The sequence below is a fragment of the Coenobita brevimanus genome, chromosome 40 (genome assembly GCF_032717465.1).
Source record: "Coenobita brevimanus isolate Jiangsu-jjx chromosome 40, ASM3271746v2, whole genome shotgun sequence".
Classification (NCBI taxonomy): Eukaryota; Metazoa; Arthropoda; class Malacostraca; order Decapoda; family Coenobitidae; genus Coenobita; species Coenobita brevimanus.
Genome location: NC_136993.1, coordinates 54,176,794 through 54,201,533, shown reverse-complemented (window position 1 = coordinate 54,201,533; position 24,740 = coordinate 54,176,794). Strand labels below are relative to the sequence as shown.

Below are 24,740 nucleotides of genomic sequence, written 5' to 3'. Positions count from 1 at the left end.
AATGGCGTGGGAAGGATTGGTGGGTTAGGCTGAGGAGGCGTGAAGGAAGTAGGAGTGGGGTTGGTGAGGGGATTAGTGGGTGGGGGAAAGGAGAATAAGGAGCATGTCCAGGTGTTTGTGTAATGTTTTCTGGATGCAGGTGTTGTGTAGGTGAAATGGGTCCAGTTCCTGCAGGAATTCCACTGAAATGAACCCTTTGTCTGTCGGCTCGAAGTGATAGATTTTGAGCATGTTGGACATATGTATTTGTTAGTGGGTCCTGGATTGATGTCAGTGTCACCGGCTAGAAATCTTTGAGAAATGACCACCGGGAAGTCATTTCTCGGTGTAGAAAAAACGGTGTTGTTGTGTGTGTTGTGTTGAGAGATGTGGTACTTGCCCATGCGACCGAAGCCATTCCCAAGTTCTCGGGCCCTGTGAGGGGCCAGGGGGGTTTGCGGTGATTTGGCCCCCATGCTGTCCTCCTCCTCTGCTTCGACACCCTCTGGGGGATAGACCCACGGCGAAGACACCACCGCTCCACGTCCTCACTTGAGAAGCAAATGGTTGTGGTATTTGACTTTTTTATTTAAAAAAAAAAAGTATATGGGAATCAGTGCGACTGGCTATAAATTTCACACAAAATTATATTCTAAACAGGTCTAACACAGGCTCATTGGATATATGCAATTATGTCATCATCCATGATTTAAAGAAATAATCACAGTCAAAAATAAGAAAAAGAGTGGAGACAAGTGAAGTAGGCACTGAGAACCTAATATAAAATGCAAAGGTGGAGGAATGTGGACACACAGAAAGAAAAATGTGCAAGGTCGGGAGCACGGTGATGCTGGTTTGATTATGTGCAGATAATGGGTTATGAGGAATTGGCTAGGAGAATGTACATGAATGAGATGAAGAAGGAAACCGAGGATGAGCGAGAGATATGGCGGAGAGGTACAATGCAGGAAAAGGGGGCGTGTGAGCTGGAGGAAGGGTAGGCCGCTTGCGGAGAACAGGGTGACATGGAGGCGATTTGTCAGTTCGTGTCCACAGCTATTGGGATTAAGATGTTTAACTCCAGATACCTAGCTACCTACCTACCTACATACATGCATATATAGATAGACAAGTTGACAGCAAAAATAACATATAAGGAACATCACTGATTTTTTGTGTTTAATTAATGTATTGGGCTATAGGTACCGGTATGTACGGCCGAGTGTGGGGACATTTGGCACCAGACTGGCAAATGGGTCCTGGGACGGTATGGTGGGCATGGTGATGAGGGAGGTAAGGATGGGGGTTTAAGCTTGTCTGTCTCTTTAGGTGTAAATTCTTTGTGTTATGGAATGAAAGGTATCAGTATTGACTGACTCTATGTTCATAGATTGTTCATTGCTTGAGTGATATAAACAAAGAGAGAGAGAGAGAGAGAGAGAGAGAGAGAGAGAGAGAATTAAACAGGTACTAACTAACTGGCAAACATAAGTCAGTATTAATTAAACGATGATTAGGTAGGAAGGTGGGTGGGGAGTTCAGTAAGCTAAGAAGTTAGACCTGTTCTGGCGGAGAACGAAAGAAAGATAGATAGATAGGCAGACAGATAAAGAAATAAAGAAATAAATAAGAGGGATATTCACTAATCGGCCCTTAGATTGATTAACAGAAATAGTGTTGGTAGCATAATAGCAAGATCGTAGACACCGGCTGAAGCCCCAGAAACGCGTCAGTACAGATTACCCTTTAATAATGAGCGGAATTAAATAGAAATGCGTACTTCAAAACTTCAGGCTAGTTCAGTCATACTCGTATACTGTATTAAACAATCCCAACAATATTGAAGTAACACTGATATATGACAGAAAAAAAATTATAATCTTGTACCTGCACGGAGCTGAGCGGGCATCAGTTGGAGTTGTATTCTCGTCGGCTAAGGAGGCCCCCTAACACCTCAACCCTAGTGATATACTTTTGGATATGAGTGATTAATATCATTTTGTACAATATGTATGCAGAGTTTGGATATATTGGAAAGTTCATATAAAGCAGAAAACGACAGTATGTTGTAGCTGTATAATGAAAACTTAATTAGAAAAAAGTGTTAGGGAGCTTCCTCAACCGACAAGAATACGTACCCCGGTCAATTGCATTCATTCAGTGACCATGCCATACTCGGTAGCTGTGCCCGCATTATTTATTATTTTTCCTAGATTGCTAAGACATTTCTACTAAGTGAGGTCACCTTAATGAAACATATTTAAAACCATCTTTCACAAATTTGATTAGCTAACAAAAGCATTATAAGAAAGAATGCAGCCATCCCAATTGATTACATCCAACGAAAGTTTGCTGGCTTGTTTGTGAATATTCGTCCTACGAACACAGTTCAAATATGTTTACAGACTGACTACTGATTTCAGACCTTAAGGCAAAATATGGAAAAATTTTAAAGGGGTGAAAAATTATGTATCAAATTTCTCTTCGATTGTTCTAATATTAAGGGTAAAAAACATATTCTGGTGTCTCAGTGTAGTGAATAACCCTGTACATAGGTAAAATAAATAGACGGTTGATTGACAGAGGGACATGGATAGACAGATAGATATTCTAACAGTTTCTTTTGACTTTTCATAAAGGAGGTAGATTTCGCTCCGGGCCCCTTCCTGCTAACTTCAGCGAGGGCCCAAGTGATACAGTACGCGTGGGTGTTTGACTCACTGGAGATGAAGATTATCGCAGCAGTGGGACAGCCTGAGGTGGACCCATGGGGCTTCCTGATGCCTTTGGTATGGTATAGACATGCTGATTCATATATATATATATATATATATATATATATATATATATATATATATATATATATATATATATATATATATATATATATATATATATATATATATGGAGCCTCTGTGGTAAAGTGTGCATTTTCGTTCACTGAAGAATGAGGGTTAGCGCCCCGCCAGGGTAATAAACTTTGGGAGCGTTCTTCCGGCCACGTACCGCATTGGCAGACATAAGGGGTGCTGTGGTTGAACCAGTGTCGCACCCAGTCAGCTTGCACGGGTCAGGTACACTAGGTTCACAGACTACACACACATCCAAAGCCATTTCAACACTACAATTACATTTACCAGCACTTCTCACCTTACATACAATCTCTAGCAGACAACCTGCAGTGGACACACAACCGGGTGATGATATATATATATATATATATATATATATATATATATATATATATATATATATATATATATATATATATATATATATACAGTATATATATATATATATATATATATATATATATATATATATATATATATATATATATATATATATATATACATATATATATATATATTGTTACATAGCCTATGATTTCATCATCCTTTGTGTAATTCTAATGTACAGTGTGCTGCCTGTTTGATCACGAGCGTGTTTTGCCTCAGTCCCCCCCTTCTACCGTTATAGTAGAGTAAGTCGTCCTTTCTGTTGTTCAGAGCAGGATTGTCAGCTCTTTGTCCCCTAGGCTTCATTTGCGCGTCCTTCTTACAAGTTGTATCAAGCTCTGCTGGCCCCTATATAATGAGCTCAGTCTCTGCATTATTGCCACTTAGATCTACTCCTCATTTTGTTCACATCTCTGTCCTCCCCTGTAATGTTATTGTTGTGAGTGCTCAGGAAGTCTCCAACCATCTAGCAGCTGTGTAATTTGAGTATAACTGTTGTTGCATTTTTTCTTGTGCTGTGTAGCATAGGGTTAATTCTTAGGCCTAGTGAGGTTTTTTTGTGATTTATGTAAAGGTTCTTTTTGTCAGTCATTTTTGATAATATTTTGTATCTGTAATAATTTATCTTGCATTAACTGAGCAGTACCCAGTGTATTTTCATTTTATCAGGGCTGACTTAGATATATTTACTCTTGCTAATTTCGTGTTAATAGAGGCTATTGCAGTTAACCATATATTTAACCTGTTTTTTGCCATTACATTATCCTTATGAGTCCTGAATGTTTTGTTGTTAGTTTGAGCATTAAACTTTAACTTGTAATTTTACCTAACTCTTTTGTTTTGAACCTGGAACTTTACGGGACAGTAGTGATTTTTAGTATTCTCACTTAAAGTGTACATTATCTTTCGCTGTTCCGTAACATAAATTTGGCGACCTCTTATCAGGATATTCAGGATATTATCATAAGGATATTGTTTGATATTTTGTGACTGTGATTTATTCATGATGTCTACTATTTCTACACTTGATGAAGCCAAAGATTTTTGTCAAATGTGCAAACAGTGTGTGATGTAGAAAACAGAACAAAGAATGAACTTAAGCTTGTTGCTCAACAATTGGGAATTGCTGTTCGCTCTCATCATTCTAAAGATCAAATTGTTGACATGATTAATGAAAGCTTGTTTAATGTAACTCCTCCAAATAAGCAAACGCAGATTGAATTAGCTAAGTTACAGCTAGCCCTGCAGGAGGCTCAGGCTAAGGGGGCGGAGGCTCGTATTCAGGAGGCACAGATACACGCACAAGTTGAACTTGCCAGGATTCAGGCAGACCATGAGTATCGCATGAAACAAGGTGGAACTGGATCATCTAGCTCTGATGATTTTGATGTGGCTAAAAATGTTAAACTTGTCCCTCCTTTTAATGAATCTGATTTAACAAAGTATTTTCATTTGTTTGAGAGGGTAGCTACAGGTTTTAATTGGCCCAAAAAGTATTGGCCAGTACTCCTTCAAACTGTTCTCACCGGTAAAGCTCAAGTAACATATGCATCTTTGCCTCAGGATGAATGTGATAATTATGATGTAGTTAAGAGCTTGATTCTTAAGGCCTATGAGCTTGTTCCTGAAGCCTATAGAGTAAAATTTAGGGCAACTTACAAGCAAGATAAGCAATCCCATGTTGAGTATGCAAAAATCAAAGAAGATCTGTTAGATCAGTGGTTAAATTCTAAGAATGTGGATTCTGATTTTGGTAAATTTAAGCAGATGATTTTGCTGGAGGACTTCAAGAGGTGTATTTATAAAGATGTAAGCCTATATCTTGATGAGAAAAGAATAGATAATTTGTCTGATGCTGCAGTTTTAGCTGATGAATATGTTCTCACTCACCAGAGATATTCTAAAGAAAAAGGGAAAGCTGAGAGTAAGTACGTTGCCTCAGAGTACAGGTAACAGGAAAGAGAATAAAGATGATGTTTCTCAGGAAGTAAATACCAGCTTCACCTCTAGATTTCAGAAAAGTAAATGTACTTATTGTAGTAAGCTTGGTCATACTACGGAGAGATGTTTCAGGAGACAGCGTGATGTGAACAAAAAGGAGTCTTTAAATATTCAGTCAATTGGTCTAGTGTCCACTCTTGAGAGTTCCCAGAATTCTTTAACTGAGTTAACTGAACCTGCTTTGAGGGGTAACTTAAATTCTCATGATGGAGCTCCTCTTTTGAGCAGTAACGTGGGTGACACTCTCAAGAGTTCATATGCTAATTTCCTGTCTGATGGTTTTGTCAGTCCTCTGGACAGTAATGACAGGAAATCAGTTCAAATATATCGTGATACAGGTGCTTGCCAATCCCTTATGCTGACCAGTGTTTAAGGCTCTAATGTTAATTCCTCTAATGAAACTGTAATCTTACAAGGTGTAGGGAATAATTACTTCTCTGTCCCTCTGTGCAGAGTGAATTTAGAGTCTGGTTTTGTTAATGGTTCCGTTATGGTTGGGTTGGTTGAGACACTCCCAATGTCAGGTGTAACTTTCTTACTTGGAAATGATATTGGTGGAAGTCAAGTGTGTCCAGCTCCTCAGTTGTCTAGTGAGCCAGTGGCTGCGTCCCAGGATTGTGATGTCCCTGATGTGTTCCCTGCATGTGCTGTCACTAGGGCTAAGTCTAAAGTTACTGGTGATTTAGAGGATAATGATGATGATGATGTTATCCTAGCTGACACTTTTCTTGCTAATTTGGACCACTCACCAGATGAGGCAGTACCCCGTAGTGTTGATAATTTGTCCCGTCAAGAGTTGGTTGAGTTGCAGGTTGCTGACCCTGAGTTGAAAGGTCTAGCTAACTCTGCTTGCAGTGAGGAAGAGTCAGCCGGTGCTTCTACTTGTTATTATATAAAGTCAGGAGTGCTTATGAGGAAGTGGAGACCCCCAACAGCATCAGCCGATTGTGAATGGGAGGTTGTACATCAAGTTGTCATCCCTCGTGTTTGTAGGCAGGATATCATTAGAGTGGCTCATGATTCTAGTTTGGCAGGACACCTTGGAGTGAGGAAGACTGTGGCACGGATTTTGAAACACTTCTACTGGCCAGGTATCTTCAGGGATGTTTCCTGGTATTGTAAGTCTTGTCACACCTGTCAAGTTGTGGGGAAGTGTAATCAGACCGAAAAGGTTGCACCTCTAGTTCCCATTCCTCCTTTCGAGGCGCCTTTCACCCGTGTGTTGGTGGATATTGTGGGCCCTCTTCCTAAGACTTCTTCAGGATTTTCTTATGTGTTGACCCTGATTGATATGGCTACTCGTTATCCTGAAGCCATTCCACTTAGAAATATCTCAGCAAAGAACGTGGTTAAGGAAATGCTAGGGTTCTTCACAAAGTTTGGTCTGCCCAAGGAGGTACAGTCAGACCGGGGAAGTAATTACATGTCAAACGTTTTCAAGCAGTCTCTGAAAGAGTTGGGCATCACCCAGATCACGTCTTCAGCTTACCATCCCCAGACCCAAGGAGCGTTGGAGATATATCATCAAACACTCAAATCGATGCTCAAGAAATACTGTTTGGAACATCAGAAAGACTGGGATAAAGGTCTTCCATTCGTTGTGTTTGCTGTGAGAGAATCTCCAAATGAATCACTGGGCTTCTTACCTTTTGAACTACTGTTTGGCCATGAAGTAAGAGGACCCCTTAAGCTACTCAAGGAATGCTGGCTGTCGGAGGAAGATGACGTCAACCTGCTGGAGTATGTGATGAAGTTCAAAGAACGGCTGTCCACTGCTTTACAGCTGGCGAGAGAGAATTTAGGAGCTGCTCAGGAGAAGATGAAAACTTGGTATGATAAGAAGTCCAGGTTACACCACTTTCAGCCAGGAGATCAGGTTTTGATTCTGCTACCAGTGCATGGGCAACCTCTTCAAGCCAAGTTTAGTGGTCCTTATTTCGTGGAGAAGAAACTCAGTGATGTCAACTATGTCATCGCCACACCAGATCGTAGAAAGAACAAGCAACTTTGTCACATCAACATGCTAAAGTTATATCACAGGTGGGACGAAAATAATCCAGTCTGCACTGTAGCTGTTCCACCCGAGTCTGCAAGTGAAGCTCTCCCATGCAGTATGAGCCTGAGTGATAGTTTGAGGAAGAATCCTGATATCATGAATGATCTCCAGACTAAGCTTTCTCATCTACCTCTCGAGGAAAGGCAAGAGTTTTCGGCATTACTGCAGGAGTACCCGCAAGTGTTCCGTGCCATTCCAGGAAGAACCACTGTGTTGATGCATGATGTCGATGTTGGAGACGCAAAGCCAATTAAATTGCCTCCTTACCGTATGAACCCAGTGAAAGTTCCTCTCATCCAGAAGGAGCTTGGCTACCTGTTGGACCACAAGATGATTGAGCCCTGTCAGAGCGAGTGGAGTTCTCCTGTCACTCTAGTCCCTAAGCCAGGTGGGTCACAGCGGCTTTGCATTGACTACAGACGTGTTAATCACATAACTAAAACAGACACTTACCCTCTCCCTCGTGTGGAAGATTGCATAGACAAGATCGGAAAGGCTAGGTACATAAGTAAGTTTGATTTGTTAAAGGGATACTGGCAAGTACCTATGACTGAACGTGCTAGGGAGATCTCATGTTTTGTAACACTAGGAAAGACTTTTGCATGTTCTGTAATGCCATATGGCATGAAGAATGCACCAGCCACATTTCAAAATCTCATGAATGTTGTAACAGAGGGTTTGGCAGGGTGTGTTGTTTATATTGATGATGTATTAATCTTCAGTGACAACTGGAAAGATCACCTATGCCATGTCAGTAAATTTCTTGAGCGTTTAGTTCAGGCTAATCTTGTAGCTAATTTATCAAAGTGTGAGTTTGGTCAAGCTAAAGTTCAGTACCTTGGGTACGTAATTGGTGATAGACATGTTGCACCACCAGCAGCTAAGGTTCAGGTTATAAGTGATCTTCCCAGACCTAAAAGTAGGAAAGAGCTACAAAGATTTTTGGGAATGGTGGGTTATTACAGGAGATTTGTTCTTAACTTTTCAATTCTTGAATCACCACTTACAGACCTACTGAAAAAGGGAGTTAAATTTGTCTGGACCGATAACTGTGAATCCTATTTCAACTAACTTAAAGCTATCCTATTAAGTCAGCCAGTGCTCACTACTACAAATTTTGCTAAGCCTGTTAAGATGGCTGTTGATGCAAGTGATACAGGAGTTGGGGCTGTTTTGCTGCAAGAGGATGATCAGGGTATTGAACACCCTGTATCTTATTACAGTAAGAAGTTCACTCCACCTCAAAAGAACTACTCCACTATTGAGAAAGAGCTTTTGGCCTTGATTTTGGGTTTACAGCATTTTTCATTTTATTTGTGTTCTGGTTTTGACCCCATAGTCATTTATACCGATCATAACCCACTGAAATTCCTTAGTAAGTTTAAAGATAAAAATCAGAGATTGACAAGATGGAGTCTACTTCTTTAGGAGTATTCATTAGACATACAACATGTCAAGGGGAAAGAAAATGTTATTGCAGATTGCTTATCTAGACTTTAGACAGATTGTTTTAGAGTAATAAGAAATTTCCTTTGTAAATTTCTTTTTTCTTTGTGGGGAGGTGTTACATAGCCTATGATTTCATCATCCTTTGTGTAATTCTAACGTACAGTGTGCTGCCTGTTTGATCACGAGCGTGTTCTGCCTCAGTCCCCCCTTCTACCGTTATAGTAGAGTAAGTCGTCCTTTCTGTTGTTCAGAGCAGGATTGTCAGCTCTTTGTCCCCTAGGCTTCATTTGTGCGTCCTTCTTACAAGTTGTATCAAGCTCTGCTGGCCCCTATATAATGAGCTCAGTCTCTGCATTATTGCCACTTAGATCTACTCCTCATTTTGTTCACAGCTCTGTCCTCCCCTGTAATGTTATTGTTGTGAGTGCTCAGGAAGTCTCCAACCATCTAGCAGCTGTGTAATTTGAGTATAACTGTTGTTGCATTTTTTCTTGTGCTGTGTAGCATAGGGTTAATTCTTAGGCCTAGAGAGGTTTTTTTGTGATTTATGTAAAGGTTCTTTTTGTCAGTCATTTTTGACAATATTTTGTATCTGTAATAATTTATCTTGCATTAACTGAGCAGTACCCAGTGTATTTTCATTTTATCAGGGCTGACTTAGATAAATTTACTCTTGCTAATTTCGTGTTAATAGAGGCTATTGCAGTTAACCATATATTTAACCTGTTTTTTGCCATTACATTATCCTTATGAGTCCTGAATGTTTTGTTGTTAGTTTGAGCATTAAACTTTAACTTGTAATTTTACCTAACTCTTTTGTTTTGAACCTGGAACTTTACGGGATAGTAGTGATTTTTAGTATTCTCACTTAAAGTGTACATTATCTTTCGCTGTTCCGTAACAATATATATACAGTATATATATATATATATATATATATATATATATATATATATATATATATATATATATATATATATATATATATATATATATATATATATATATATATATATATATATCCCATTGGAGCCCAGTGTCCAGAATATTGGACAGAACTGGGATTTTCAAGTCCTTATAAAGTAGGGAACCCCGGGTAGGGACCTATAAGCTTCGCGACTATAAGCCGATAGGCGGAGGGCGGCACGCTCAGTACCCACCCAGCGCCATGCCTCGCCCAGCACCCCTGGGATCCAATGGGATATATATATATATATATATATATATATATATATATATATATATATATATATATATATATATATATATATATATATATATATATATATATATATCTTCTTTAGGATAATAGGTTCGTATGTGAAAATGTGTTCACTGGTGAACATGGATTTTTCTGGATAAATATGTCATTTGTGAAAAATAAGTGTATGAGAAAGTAGGTCTATTGGAAAAATTTAGTTTTGTATAATAAATATTTCGTTGTATCAAAATATGTGCATGAGAAAAGCAGATCTATTGTGGGAAAATTGGTCGAAATGAAATAATACGTCTATTCGGGAAAATCTCTCAGTTCTGGTGCAAGTCTCTCAGGAAAAATAGGTGATTGTTGGATGACATATAGGGGGTGAAGACGGGGAAAGGCTAATGTGTAAGTGAAATATGAAGTCTAATATGAGTACGTTAGTGATGGGGAGAGGTGGCTGGTTTGGACAAGAAGGTAAGTTAAACATAGTTTGCGACAGAAATAAATAAATATATTATAGCCATCAAAATATAAGTAGCTGAGCATACATTTATAAAGGTGAAGTGATTTCTTCATTTGTTAAGGAATTATTAGAATGGCTTCCAGAAACGAGCAAAAGACATATCAGGTGCCATTACTGTTTTATACGAAATGGCATAGCTATGATTATTTCCTTTAACTTTTGAAAATGTTTGGTTAGGTGGTACCCTGATAAGCAAGAAGATGCCTGACTGTCAGGTGAATAAGATGCCTCAAGCGAATGTGGCCAATGATGTTTTAATGCGAGGGTTGGATTGGAATGATTGTTCACAAAATGCCACTGAGATCAGCGAATGGTCACCCTGGTCATAAATGTCAAGACTGAGTACAGTAACTTTGCCTCTGGATTTCACACCCCTTCCAGGGCAAAATAGGATGATTGACAGATGGATAGCACTGTCATTGTATGAAACTCAGCAGCGGTAATTACCTGTGTTTTTGTTATATACCTCTTGCAGTCGTGGAGTATGTGCTAGATGTAACACAACAACACTCATCAGAGCTGATTTCCCTTCGTGGATTTCCTTCTTAGATCTACCTTCTCCACCGACCTGTTTTCCTCTTTGAATCTAATATTCCACTGATCTATTTTCATTCATTGACTTGCCTTTTCCCTGTGGAGAAACACCAGTGATCCTATTATTCTAGTGGACCTGTATTTATCCGTTGGATCTATGTTCTTCAGCCCATTTCTCAGGGACTTATACCCCATGGAAATATTTTTTCTCAAATTTACCTATTAATATCAAGGACCTTTGCACACGGTAGACCTATTCCTTATGCACCAGTGTTATAAGTACCCACCTACACTGCCCACTCTCCCATCCACTCATCAACTTATCCACCCTGCTTACTTCTTTTAATTCTTCCTCTTCCCTGCCTATTCTGACCACACACCCAGGCATCCTGCTCAGTCATTCTGCCTACATCGTTCACCCTGCCCTCCCGACTCATTCTCATACCCACCCATACACTTCTGGCAACCACACCCACCATTTCAGTGTCACTTCATATTGCTATTTCAGTTCTAGCAGTAAATAGTGCCCCCAAGAAAATCTGCCCTTTAGCGTTACAGAACTAAGAGGCTACTGGTACTTTACATAGCATGTGACTTTGCTTACTTCAAAATACGTATATGCATATTTGTAGGCCAGATGTTTCATATATTTAATTTTTAGTTGAACTCCTAATCTGGTATAGGTCCTCCCGGGATAGGTTGAATATGAAAATTGGTTCGATAAAACAAACGCTTTGTTATCTTCTAATGGCCTCTAAAACTGTGATAATAATATTGTCCTGATCTCGTCGATCTTAAGCGTTTCGCGTTAAGGTATTGAAGGTTATATTTATTGTGAATAAGTGACCAAAAATAACTAATAGATAAATGAAAGTAGAAAACATAGGAAGACGAGAAAAAACATAAACAGAAAGAACAAAGATGGAAGGTTGTGAGGCGTGAATGAGACTAGTGAGGTATGGGGAAAGGGGGGAGGGGGAGTAGGCTTTTATACTGTGCGCCATCTGTTAGTCTTGATTAGCGTTACTGCCCACTACCCCTGGCCGTCCTTGTCATACACAGATGTTGCCTGGCAGCGAACGGTTAACAGTTCAACCATAATATTTCACTGCAACAAGACTGTTAAATGTTGTGTACAAGACCACTCGTATGTTTGATGTCTTTCACGACACTTCATCATCAGAGTAGGGGACCATTAACACCTCTGGTCGATATTTTTTTTTCTCGCCTGTGTTGCAAGTCACCAGGCATACAACACCATCATGAACTTACTGTGATCTTGTTAGAGAAATCTGAAATTAAAAGATTTGTTCACCTACGTTTACAAGGATTATACCTTGACTCGTCCTAACCTCACATCTCAATTTCAGCTCATCCTATCCATTTCGATGTCCCTATGACCATTTCTTTATTAAATTCCTCTGACACTTTAGTTATCGGAAGATGTTTTGAAATAACCTTTGTATGGACTTCATCCACTAATCCAGCAACACTCATTTTGACATGTTGTACTCTAGTTTTATTCCAAGGGCCAACTTCTCAACAGTCATCCACTTTATCCAATGAATTCCTTGGCTCACCATGCACATGTCTGTTTACTCATTTGACAGTTTTATGGCGCAACGCAGGTCATGAGGTTGGTGAACACACTTCTTAATATTATCCTTTGCTCCGATCATTCAGGTTAAAAAATTCTCTCCCACAATGTATACCGATGTCTGGAGGAAGCAAGACTACGTTAAAGTAGGACGTTAATGAGTAACTGAAATGGAGAGATATTTATCCTCATGATAGGTTAAGCCATTCAAAGACATTCATCATCGTAATCCTGACTTCATTCCCCCCCTCCCCGTACGGTGGAGTGACATAGTGTTCAGAAAGGAAACAATATAAGAGGCTGATAATTTAAGAAATATCGACAGACTGCACAGTAAAATAGGCAGACACTAATTCACTTACCACTCATTTTCCCGAAATCCTGGGTCTACGTCTCACACACACACACACACACACACACACACACACACACACACATTATCGATAGACAAACAGATATATACTTTAGGTACACTTCACACTAATTGCCAAACAAGGGATTCAAAGACATGTTTACATTCGCTTCCTTGTTGGCATTCTTACAGCAGGCAGTTGTAACCTATAATAATTTTCCTTTCCTTACTAAAATTTGTTTTTGAAGGGGAACAGAAAACAAGGGAAGACTCTGCTTTTCATCTTCCCAGGCGTTCCTACAAAAAGAAATCATATTTACAGCAGGGCGCTGATTGTAAGTATCTTAGTGAATCTTAGTCCCGATCCTTAACTGCTTCACCAGGGTGCTGAGGTGTGGATAGGAATCATAGCGTTCACCATCGCCATTCCTGCAGTCTCACTCATCTTGTCTACCGTAGTCTCAACAGGATCTCTAACTAAAAGATGGTTATACACGGGTTTCTGCTACCTTCGCGTCCTCTTGCAGCAGAGTAAGTAAGACTTCATGTGCATACTGAAACTTTCATGGAATAAATTTTGGTCATTAAGGATTCTGTTCATAATAGAATAAACTATCAAGCATGCATAATTTCTGCTCTGCTTTAACCAGTTTTCTATAAGCAGTAATGTTCAGGTTTGTCCTGTGTACCAGTTCCACAGTCATGCTTATATTTAACTACATTTGTTCACACATCTTAGAGTTTCTAAGAACACAGGTGTTAGCAAACGATACCTTCATGTGGTAGCACTAATACAACGGAGCTGCTCCGATGTCCGTTTGCACAAAGGTCTGACAATACCCCCGTTCTCACACACACACACACACACACACACACACACACACACACACACACACACACACACACACACACACACACACACACACACACACACACACAAGGAGGATGGTGAAGTTTAAGAGGAAGGCAAAGTCTACCTGCAGAACACCGGGTTCACGTTTCAGATGAACCCGGGGCTACGACTACTTCTAAGAACAATTAGACGAGTGTCCTCCTTTTTTCATGAAATCAAGCAGAGAATCAAAGCTGTGTGAAAAGGCTGTAGATTATTCACTTCTGAGTATACTGTCAAGTTTTAGGTATCCCTAAGAGTTATTCAGACACCCTTTGCACCAAGATACTGTCTTTTTGGCTTGGGCATGTGGGGAGAGCTACTTCTACAACATAACTACCAGGCGGTGGTAGCTTTCTGGTCGATGGGGTATTAGTTGAGCGGCAGGGATGAGTCTCCTTGATTACTTTGGTCGCTAGACATTAACACAGACTCCGATGCTTTTATGCATTTTCACTGTCAATCAGGCTTATTAGACAACTCATAATTTCAAAGGATGTCCCAAAGTCTTCATTGATGCACGCAATTAAGAGCGTTTTAGAAATCCGCAAATACTTTACTCAGTACACTGTTTCATTATTATGGTATAATACAAATATATTATCAGCACAGGTCCTTGATCTTTAATATTCAGGTTGTACTGAGTGGTACGTACATGGCTGTGGATTTGTGTTCTTAGGAAACATTATTTTCAATTACTGTAGTTTCCTTCTCATAGAAAGTTAGGTGATGCTACTGCTATTTCTTATATATATTTTTTTTTAACAGTAATTTTATTGTTATGCAGTCACGGTATTAAGATTATATCTCACTTACACATTCACTGCCTTTATCAGAAGGCCAAATCCTAATCAGTATTTACGATTAACAAGTATTCATAGGGGTTCATTGTTATCACTGATGATTTTTCCGTCGCACTTTGTTACCTTCATATTCATTTATCTGCGATGTGTGTTGTAGCTCTGTAATATAATGCAAATGCATATACAACCATTCATAATCAAAGCGCACGGTAATATATAAACAGTTCTATTACATTTGCCAACCTAGCATCAGTATTTCGATGGCAATAATACAAAATCATCTGTTACCTCCAAGGAGCTAATATGTACCTGGCTGCTACTGCTAATATAATATCCAGACCTGACGATTAAGGGCTGGTTGTGGTGGGAGCATGTGACAGTTGGTGTGTGGATGCTGACGACGTTGGTCCTCACGAGGAGCTACTCCGGCAACCTGATGTCCCTCCTCGCTGTCAGACATATCCCTCAGCCATACCAAACTCTCGGGGATGTGATGGATGACCCTTCAGTTACTATGATCTGGCAAAAGAACTCGGCTAATGAGCAGTACATTAAGGTTTGTTAGTTACTTAGGTGAAAAATGCTAGTATTCTTGTCGGCTTTAAATGCTTTCTTATCCCAGTTGCCCGGTTTGTATGTTACGATATATTTGTATTTATAGCTTTTACTGTCAGAGTGTTTATACCAGGAATATAAAAATATATATTGTCATCATCATTATCATCATCCAGACCTCCTTTTCCACCCTAGGGCAGAGTGAGGAGTGGCAATGTCCAGACAGTCCAAATTTGCCCAATCCAATGGGCCACGCTTCCACTCACTCATAGTTCAAGCCCCCGGAATCCTGGCTCTATCGGATTCGCCAAAAACATTCACCACGTTCTATAGCTTCACATAAACGTATCCAACAGTCTCAATCCGGAAGCTGCTACGTTAAAAAAGGGTGCCAAATCCCTGATCATGAATTTCTCCTCACAACATTCACCCAGCCAACTCGATCTCTTCTCATTTCCCTAGCATCACCGACTTCCAAACCTCTCTTCCTCCCACACTCATCCACCATATCTCTCCACCTTTTCCGTGGCCTACCTCGCCTCCTTCCTCCTTTTAATTCGCTCAGATATACCTTTTTCACCAATCTAATGTTATCCATTCTCTCCACATAATCATACCATCTTAGTACACTCTCTTCAGTTCTGGTGTCCATCGACTTCCTCACTCCACATCTTTCACGAATCACATTATTTCGTATCATACCCACCCTCTGTACTCCACATACATTCCTCAGCAGTCCCATCTCCACTGCTCATACTCTTGACTTTTCATTTTCAAGCCACACCATAGTCTTACATCCATATGTTAAAGTTGGCACTAACACTCCTTCAAGTAAGCCTTGTGCAGCTGCAACACTCAAGCCTCTGTTTCTTATCAAGGTCTTCATTCCACCAGCTACTTTTCTTCCTTGTGTCACTCTGCTTTCAACTTCTTTTGCACATTTTCCTTTTTTCTACCTCTGTACCCAGGTTTTTGAACTCTCTCACCAATTCCAGTCTCTCCATTCACTGTAACATTGCACTGGGAGTCGCCTTCTCTCTCAGTAACCATCACTTTACTCTTTTCTACATTTTCTCTCAAGGCACGACACACAGACATCAGCAAAACTCTGCACCAGCCTAGCAAGTTCTGGTCACAAAGGAACATATTGTTACAAATATTGTCACAAAGGGAATATAAAACTGGTGACGTAAAGGTGCAAGAAAGCCTCCTTATCTGGCAAGAATTGAACTCCAAATAATTGTAATGATGATCTGTACTCAGTCTTTGGTTACCATCTTAATTCTGACCGAAATCACAAAAAAGAGTAACCACAGTATATTTTTTTAATTCATTTGGAGAGGCTTTGGATAGTACTGTCAAAAATAGGGCAGAAAACCACAAGTGACAATAAATACAAAGTATCTCAAGGATTGGAAATATAATTTAAAACATAGACTATACTTAGAGTAATATATAGGTGAACACATACTTCTATGCTGATGCCAGATGCTGTGTTGCAGAAAATGCATGTTCGTAACGAAAGTAGCTGGCTCGGTTCCTCCGACAATTCTATTGTTCTCGTTTTACTCGTAGTATGGCTGTTGCAGTTTCCTGCATCCCTGTGTGCTCCTCTTTTCTCCTTTCCCACAAGTTGTAAAAGTGTCGAGATGTATGCAATCCACAAGCAACTGGGGCTGTACTAGGGGAGGGCAAAGGGGAGAAGTTTGATCCCTTTACTGCCTCTGAATGACTGATCTGTTCCTTTGAGTCATGCTCTGTCAAATATACTTTGCCCTCTGCTTGAAATTGTTTTCAGTGTTTAATGAGCCAACTTCATGCTTGGAAAGTTTTGAAATATGCATCTATTTACATATTTGTTTTTGTGTTTAGGGTATGCTTGGGGATCACCATGAATAGCGAGCGCGCATGTGTGTGTGTGTGTGTGTGTGTGTGTGTGTGTGTGTGTGTGTGTGTGTGTGTGTGTGTGTGTGTGTGTGTGTGTGTTTATTTTACTCGTGGATGCAGAACTGCCGAAATTATATAACGTAGTATTGTGGCATATTTCTTACCAGTCAGACTCTTCAGTAAATCATAGTATTTTAGCATAGTTCTTACCAGTCAGACTCTTTAATAATTATTTCCAGTTTTTCCTCATTTCAACAGCAGTAGATTTCGGGATCTGATTGTAACATCATCTATTGTCGGCTGTGCTTGAGGTGGAGGTTTTGAAAGCGAAACTTATTGTCTCCCTTTAAAAGGTCTGTCTTTCAGTTCGCTTTCATATGTGGCCAGTTAAATTTCTGGTATTGCGATATATACAGACTCTATAGTAGAAACTCTCATAATAGTCTGCGCCATGCAATCCATTAGATAAAAGAAGACAGGAGTGGGATAATTTCAGTGAAGTAAAACATTCGATTTCAATGTCTTTTCTTTTTTCCAGACAGTGACAAGTGGCATGTTTCATGATGTGGCAGAACAGGAGAAGGTGGGAAGACTTAAATTCCAGTTCTACTATCAGTTTTCGGACAGCTTAAATACCCTTGTAAGAAGAGGGGATCATGTCCTCATAGACAACAATCTTGATGTGGCTAATTTAATCGTTGAAGACTACTCCCACACCGGCAAGTAGAAGTCCAGTTGTGTCCATTATTTTGGGCTTGGTAGCGGGTGACTCATTCATTAAGTTAAACAAAATTTTGTGTTTTGATTTTCTACTGCTGTACATTAGTCATATGAGAGTCTTCTGCCTCCGGTTAATCTACAATTTAGCCTAGTGATGTGTAGAATGATGCTTCCCTTCTGCAGCTTACCATCCTCCTTGTGGAGGATAGAAGGGAGGTGAGGGACGTTTTTTACAACCGTATTTACCCAATTATATCAGTGCCAAAATATGAAGATGTATCCACTAACGGAATGGCGAAATAAACGGAAAAATAGACGGCGTGAAAATATTTCTTATTGAGAGGTTACATTTGTTGTAGCCCTACTGTAGCATCTTCATAACAAACATTTCCACAAGTTGATATAACTCATTAAAGTAACTCTCACTGTTCTGTTACGAGCATTTGTAATAAGTACCAATACATAAAAAAAAAATGTTGTTATCCTTATATATGATGCAATTTGATAACTCGATGTAAACTACATATTGTTAGATGTATTAATAGCACCATGGTAAGCTAGTGTCCATCAATAATTAGGAGAAGCTAGTATGCATTTGCTAAACTAGTGTACTGAATAATGACTCTCTCTCTCTCTCTCTATCTCTCTCTCTCTCTCTCAATTTATTTCAAATGGAAGGGTTTTATTTTCAAAATATCTCTGCACTGGCGTTACATAACTTTCAGGTAAGATCTTAAGATTTTTATGTTGTGTGTGTGTGTGTGTGTGTGTGTGTGTGTGTGTGTGTGTGTGTGTGTGTGTGTGTGTGTGTGTGTGTGTTCATTGTTTTACATGTAAGCCCTACTAATGTTTACATATAATTGAAGGAATGTAAGTTAATGCAATATAATTTAAAGTTGTGAATAATTAAATATTTATGTTCTTTCTCTGTCAATCTGTCTATCTGTCTGCCTGTCAGTTTCTTCATTTATTTTCTTATTTATTTACAAATTTATCTGAAGGTAAATTAGTGTATGTGTGTTCATTTGAACTATGGAATACTTTGGTGAATAATCGAAAACGTTACTATTATAGAGGTAATTGTGATCTACGTACAGTGGGTAAATAGGAACATAACACTGAATCTGATAGCTTCTTTTTTTGGCCAAACCTTGATGGTGATTAACAGTTTGGTGTTAAGACAGTCCGTGGTAGGTATGCGTGAAACTAAAGGCACTATTCGTATCTAACCACTTTTGTTCAAAGAATCTGTCCTGAGCTTAATAAAATCATCAGTTGCTAACACTTATACAAATTATCCTAATAAAACCGTCAGTAGATAGTAATTATAGAAACAGCTAGCTCTTCTTGGCTCTGTCGATCCGTTCAGCACTTGCTCAAGTGAGGGCCGTTTCTGGCCTGCGCTTCACTTTGCAGAGACCAACGAATTATGTGTCGAAACAGGAGCAAGTGGTTCGCAACCTGAGAGTACTGTATGTTACTGTAAACAATGGGAAGAGTTAGGGGTCAAAACTCCTCTTTAGAAAATCAATCAACACGAAAATGAAAGAGGTCCATCTGTGACCCAATTCCAACCATCCTGCTAAGTTTGAGCAACATGATGTTTCCAGTGTCGGCTGCAGTACACACACACACACACACACACACACACACACACACACACACACACACACACACACACACACACACACACACACACACACACACACACACACACACATACACACACACACACACATACATCTAACACACATACAAAGAGAGAGAGAGAGAGAGAGAGAGAGAGAGAGACGTCCGGGACTCTAGTAATTAGATATACTTTGGCTGAAAGAAAAGTGGCTGGACGTTTATACCAAGTGGTTTGTTTACTCCAACCTACAGGACAGTGCCACTTTTACCAGTCCAGGGAGGGGTATTTGCCTGTTACATCTGCACTCATCACTCAGCAAGGAAACCCACTGCTGATTGGCATCAACAAACTGTAAGTAAATGTTTACGTGTTCCAATATTTTCATACACACACACACACACACACACACACACACACACACACACACACACACACACACAGGCACGCACGCACGCACACACACACACACACACACACACACACACACACACACACACACACACACACACACACACACACACACACACACACACACACTTCTATCAAGTACTCACCTTTCACCACCCTAATTATAGTCCCATTCTGTCCAGATGGTCGTGATATATAAGGAATCTCTCATTAGCCGTACTGTAAGTAGACATCTTTACTCCTCACCTCTTACAGTTCACAATATTTCTCATACTATTCATCCTACCAAACTAAACGTATCTGTCACAAACCTCATTACCATTGTTCTTACTCTTCACTTTTCCTTCCCATGTCACATTAAAATCACACGTCCATATGCTCAGATGTATGCTATGTTCACGTGGCCACTAACGTGCACGCTTCATGCAGTCTTCATCAAGCCACTACATTCAGGAGCATGTTCTTTACTAGTAGTACCAGCTATACTCCGTTTCCATACCACTCAGCTTTCCACTTCCTTTGTGCATTTGCTGAATCTGTTATTATATTCTGGGACTTAAACTCTTTCAAAAATTCAAGTCTCTCTCTTTTCGCCAGCACTTCATACTAAGTGACAGATTCTCTCTCAGTAACCATATCTCTGCTCTTATTTATGTTCAGACACGAACCTTTGTTTATACAAGACTAAATATTATAAAAAGCCACTTTCTTACATCGCTCATTCATTCAAACCAATGGAATTGTCAAACACCAAACAAATGGAAGTGGCAAGTTTTTAATGCTCTACAAGTTAATTATACAACATAATGTTTACATAACATGTACCTTCTTAAATGTTTTATACTGCATAATCCCTGACGTTTATATTCAATTGTGTGAAACCCAGACCATGTAAAGACTAACTGTCAGTTTGGAGCCACAGCAGCAGTAAAATTTGCGTGTAACGTTTATTTATAGAAGATAAATTGCTTTATATAGAAATTAATTTTCTTTAATAAAATACTTTAACAATGGAAAATAGTGCGCAGTGAACAACTTTACTCTGATTACAAATATTAGTAGTGGTAAATACATGTCACTAGCCAAAAGAATACGGTTCTGGTTTTAAACCCTATAGTATCAAACAAACTAATTAAGTGCCAACTGTACTTGAACTTAATGAAAGCACTTTTCTAGCACAAGGTAAAATAATGTTTATAAAGTGATACTAGGCCCCTAGAAAGTAAAAACGCTTTTCCAAGTGGGAATAATGGTTTGATCCAATCAATCCTGCTTTACGAAATATCGTATCCAGATTATACAGTATTAAAAAAAAACATTTGTTCCTGTAAATACACAAAGTAATTCAAATATTTTTTATACAATTCTTGAAAAACTACATATCTCACAAGATACAGATATATTCATTACATTCGAAGATTGATGTTGAATTTTGATGCCTGGAGCAAAATTCCAACTTTTCATGATAATTTTTCAGAGAGTCGATATGAGGAAGCATCTAGTATCCAGAATACATCATTCTAGTGTTTTGCTTACAGTGTTTACACCGACCTTGTTTTCCACTTGATACAGATACATGTTTCATCTGTATTTTGATATGGACTTAGTAACCACTAGGACCTGCTGGATGTGGTCTATGCGCTGGTTCTTCAGAAAACAAAATCCTTGCAACACAGCTTGTGAAATCTAGCCTATCTAATTTTGTGTCTGACACTTCTCTGTGGATTCGAAATGCTGCAATGCACATGTTGAACACTTGAAAAAGTATGGGGAAGTACCACCTCCTTGATCTGCGTGAGGGCCTGTACTGAGCCACAAATCGATCCATGAGATATACGCCCTCCATGAACTAACTGTGTCTGTTTATGAATTTGAGTTGTGGTGTGAGATATGTCTTCTTTCCAGCAGCACTCCATCGCTCTACATACACAACCGGATCAGTTTTGTTATAATTAGTAACTACAGTTACAGGCTTATTATCATTCCTCTTTGCAACCAATATGTTGCCATCAGAACAATTCTCATAGGTCCCACGCTTGGTCTTTTTCATTGAATTTAACCCTAGCAGAAGGCACCTCTGGACTCTATAGTCTCTAGCTGTTCCTGTAGCTCCTACATTTTTCTCTTGGAGTCTCAGTATTAGGTCATACAATGTGAAAATGTTGCCAAAAAGACTTCATGAGCAGTGGCATTAGTAACACAAGAAATTTTTTTTATCACGTATAATCATCTTGCAAATGACCAAAATATGGGACCATGCACTCATCACCAGAAAGATTGTCACAAAATATACTAAACTGTTGCAATGAGCTATTTGTTGTTTCAGACACTGGCCTAAGTTTTGATTCTCTACCATTATTGTTTAGACTGCTATTATCTGTTGTATATAAGTATCACTTGATCTCTCTGAACCAATTTTTGGAGATCATTCGTAAAACAAGTGGAGTTGCTACATCATCTAATTTTTCCCAGTACATGTCTTCCCGGGGTAGCTTATGATATCCACTTATGAAAATACAAATGAAATTTTGGAGATCTCCAATTTGAAATGTGAATTTTGGATTGTTACACTTCTCATGAGCATACCTGACACTTTCTTGAACAATAAGTTTTTAAGTATCTTCAGTGAAAAGCTTCAAAAAAGAGCTCCCTAGGTGAAAGAGTGCATAATTCAGCATGGTCCTTAGCTAGTGGTTTTCTTTGCAAGAAATTCTTTGGTTTTCTTCCGCTTCTTCGAGGACACCTTCTTTAGGGAGTTGCTTTCCTCCTCTTTTGACTGTTTTCTGCACTGCCACCCTCCGGATACGAGCGTTTCTTCTGGTTTGCAGTCTCCTTGGGACTTTCACTCACGTGAGATGAGCTTGGTTTTTCTCAGTGACTTCTAATTTACCTCATGGCATAATTCGCTCGCCTGCTGGGCGTTCATCACTGTTTTCATGTAAACTATATTCAATTGCTTCTTCATCAGTAGGAGACTGGTCGTTTTGTGGAGGAAAAATACTGATCTGTTTAGACTGTTCTTCATCATCGTCTTACTTTAGGGCAACAGCTTCAGCAAGAGTCAGGAACTTAGGCATCTCCTGGAAAAAACAATACAAAATATAAATAGTAGGCTGCCATAGTTCTCTTTCTATAGCTTAGTTTGATACAGTATATTACAATAGTTGTTAACACACTAATACCATATGCCTTTTTTCAGTAAATAAAAGATAAACTAGTAATTTTTCATATTCACATTGGTTAATTGATGTGCTTCCAGATCCTGCCATTAATCCCATTTGGGAACAAATTCACTGAATCTATTATCTCTCACTGTTATACTTTTATTGAATGATTTGGGCATATACTCCAAAAGAAGAGGCATTTGGCTTCACTTTGATATACATATTTCTCTAGTTTAGATGAATGTACTTACCAAAATATATAACTATCAGAGATCACACATGTGCATATGAATTCCAAGGAAGTTCAGATCATCACTGGACATTGACAAAGGTAGCCCAGCAAGTTTCAGCACGATGACCATGGAGACGTGGGAAAGAATGACAAGTGCAATAATATGTTCCCAAATGGAAACAATGACACCCATGCATATAGTCTCCAGAAATATCAGCAGAGTTAAAAATATAATTAAAACTACAGTCTAAAAGTTTACAGTTTAAAAAAATGCCAAAAATAAGGGACCTGGGAGCACTGCATTTGTATGTGTATTTAGATTATTACATAGTATTTTGATTACTGAATGGCTTGTCATCTTCATATACGTTATGATAATATACAGAATTATTTAAAACGAATAATTGAAAATACTTGGTAACGGTAAATTATTGATCGATTCAGCTCATTTGTACCATATCATATTCACAGGATTCATTTTTATTATACTATTACTACATTGGCATTTTTTCTGGCTTAGAAATTTTTCGTACTGCAGATGTCAGAAGCACCATTTATCAATCCCATCAGTACAAGAGATTATCCCTAGACTGATGTCCTGTGGAGTTTGTAATAACAGAATACAAATGGCGTGTAATCGGCAACAGCCAATCTAACAATTACTACTCCCTTCGATGTGTGGATGTTCAACACTGGTAGATGAGCAGAGTACTTCCTTTGATCGGATTACACGATTGGTATACGAGTACCTCCAGTCACTTCGTGGTTATCAAATTTAAGTCAGCCATCAATCAAGCTGGTGCTTTCAAACTTCATTTTTGACAAGAGCCTTCACGGCCTTGAGGTTTATTGCAGGGGATCCTTATTATAGTCGTACGTTAGGGATGCGTTAAAAATTATCAGTACGTCTTCCTTTTAGTATTTAGTAATTTTATGCAAAAAGCCATATCATCTTGATAAATTTGGGTATTACTGGAAGGAAGTACGAACAAGTACGAGTAGTCTGTGATGAACTAGGCACGCTGAGAGGAAGGGCTCCGGCGATTAGGGGAGGCGTACAGTACAGCAGAGGCTTTTGAGGTGCAGGGCCGTCAACCAAGAGGCAGACCGAGAAGGCTACGGATAAAGTAATGAGCTGGCATGGAACAGTGCAAGGTGGATGAGTGATATCTGACGCACCCGGCTGACAAATTTTACAAAAACAGAAGTAAAACTGAAACCGATGATGATGATGATGGTGATGATGATGACTAAGAGAATCAGTTTTTATCGGTCAATTATCCTGTAATGTAATATTGACTTACTGTACCATTTTTCCCCGACAGAGTAATGATACTATGGGAGTCTGGGCTGTACAACTACTGGTACATCACATCTCTTCCTAACTCAACTAGTTGTAGACACGTGCCTAAAAAGATTCTGATTACCTCGTCACTATCAATGGTGAACCTATGGGTAAATGATGCCTATCAGTTCTGTACTTTACATATTAGACAGTGCAACGTAAATTATACT

The 24,740-nt window shown here is 39.1% G+C and overlaps 1 protein-coding gene across 1 annotated transcript; it reads left to right on the top strand.

The window, feature by feature from the left end:
- Window positions 1-851: 851 nt before the first annotated feature.
- LOC145397106 (glutamate receptor-like) lies at window positions 852-17,798 on the top strand. Its single transcript, XM_080270308.1, has 6 exons — window positions 852-976; window positions 1,182-1,272; window positions 2,619-2,768; window positions 13,318-13,465; window positions 14,968-15,185; window positions 17,610-17,798. Exons 1-6 carry the CDS (start codon window positions 852-854, stop codon window positions 17,796-17,798), a joined length of 921 nt encoding a protein of 306 aa, XP_080126434.1.
- The last annotated feature ends 6,942 nt before the right edge of the window (window positions 17,799-24,740 follow it).

Bases quoted from the DNA above. Each gene is read 5' to 3' on its own strand.
- LOC145397106 (XM_080270308.1), top strand. From the start codon at position 852: ATGGGTTATGAGGAATTGGCTAGGAGAATGTACATGAATGAGATGAAG. The intron at 977-1,181 runs GTAGGCCGCTTG...ATTGGGCTATAG, and splicing joins GCGTGTGAGCTGGAGGAAGG to GTACCGGTATGTACGGCCGA. The intron at 2,769-13,317 runs GTATGGTATAGA...CTGCTTCACCAG, and splicing joins GGGGCTTCCTGATGCCTTTG to GGTGCTGAGGTGTGGATAGG.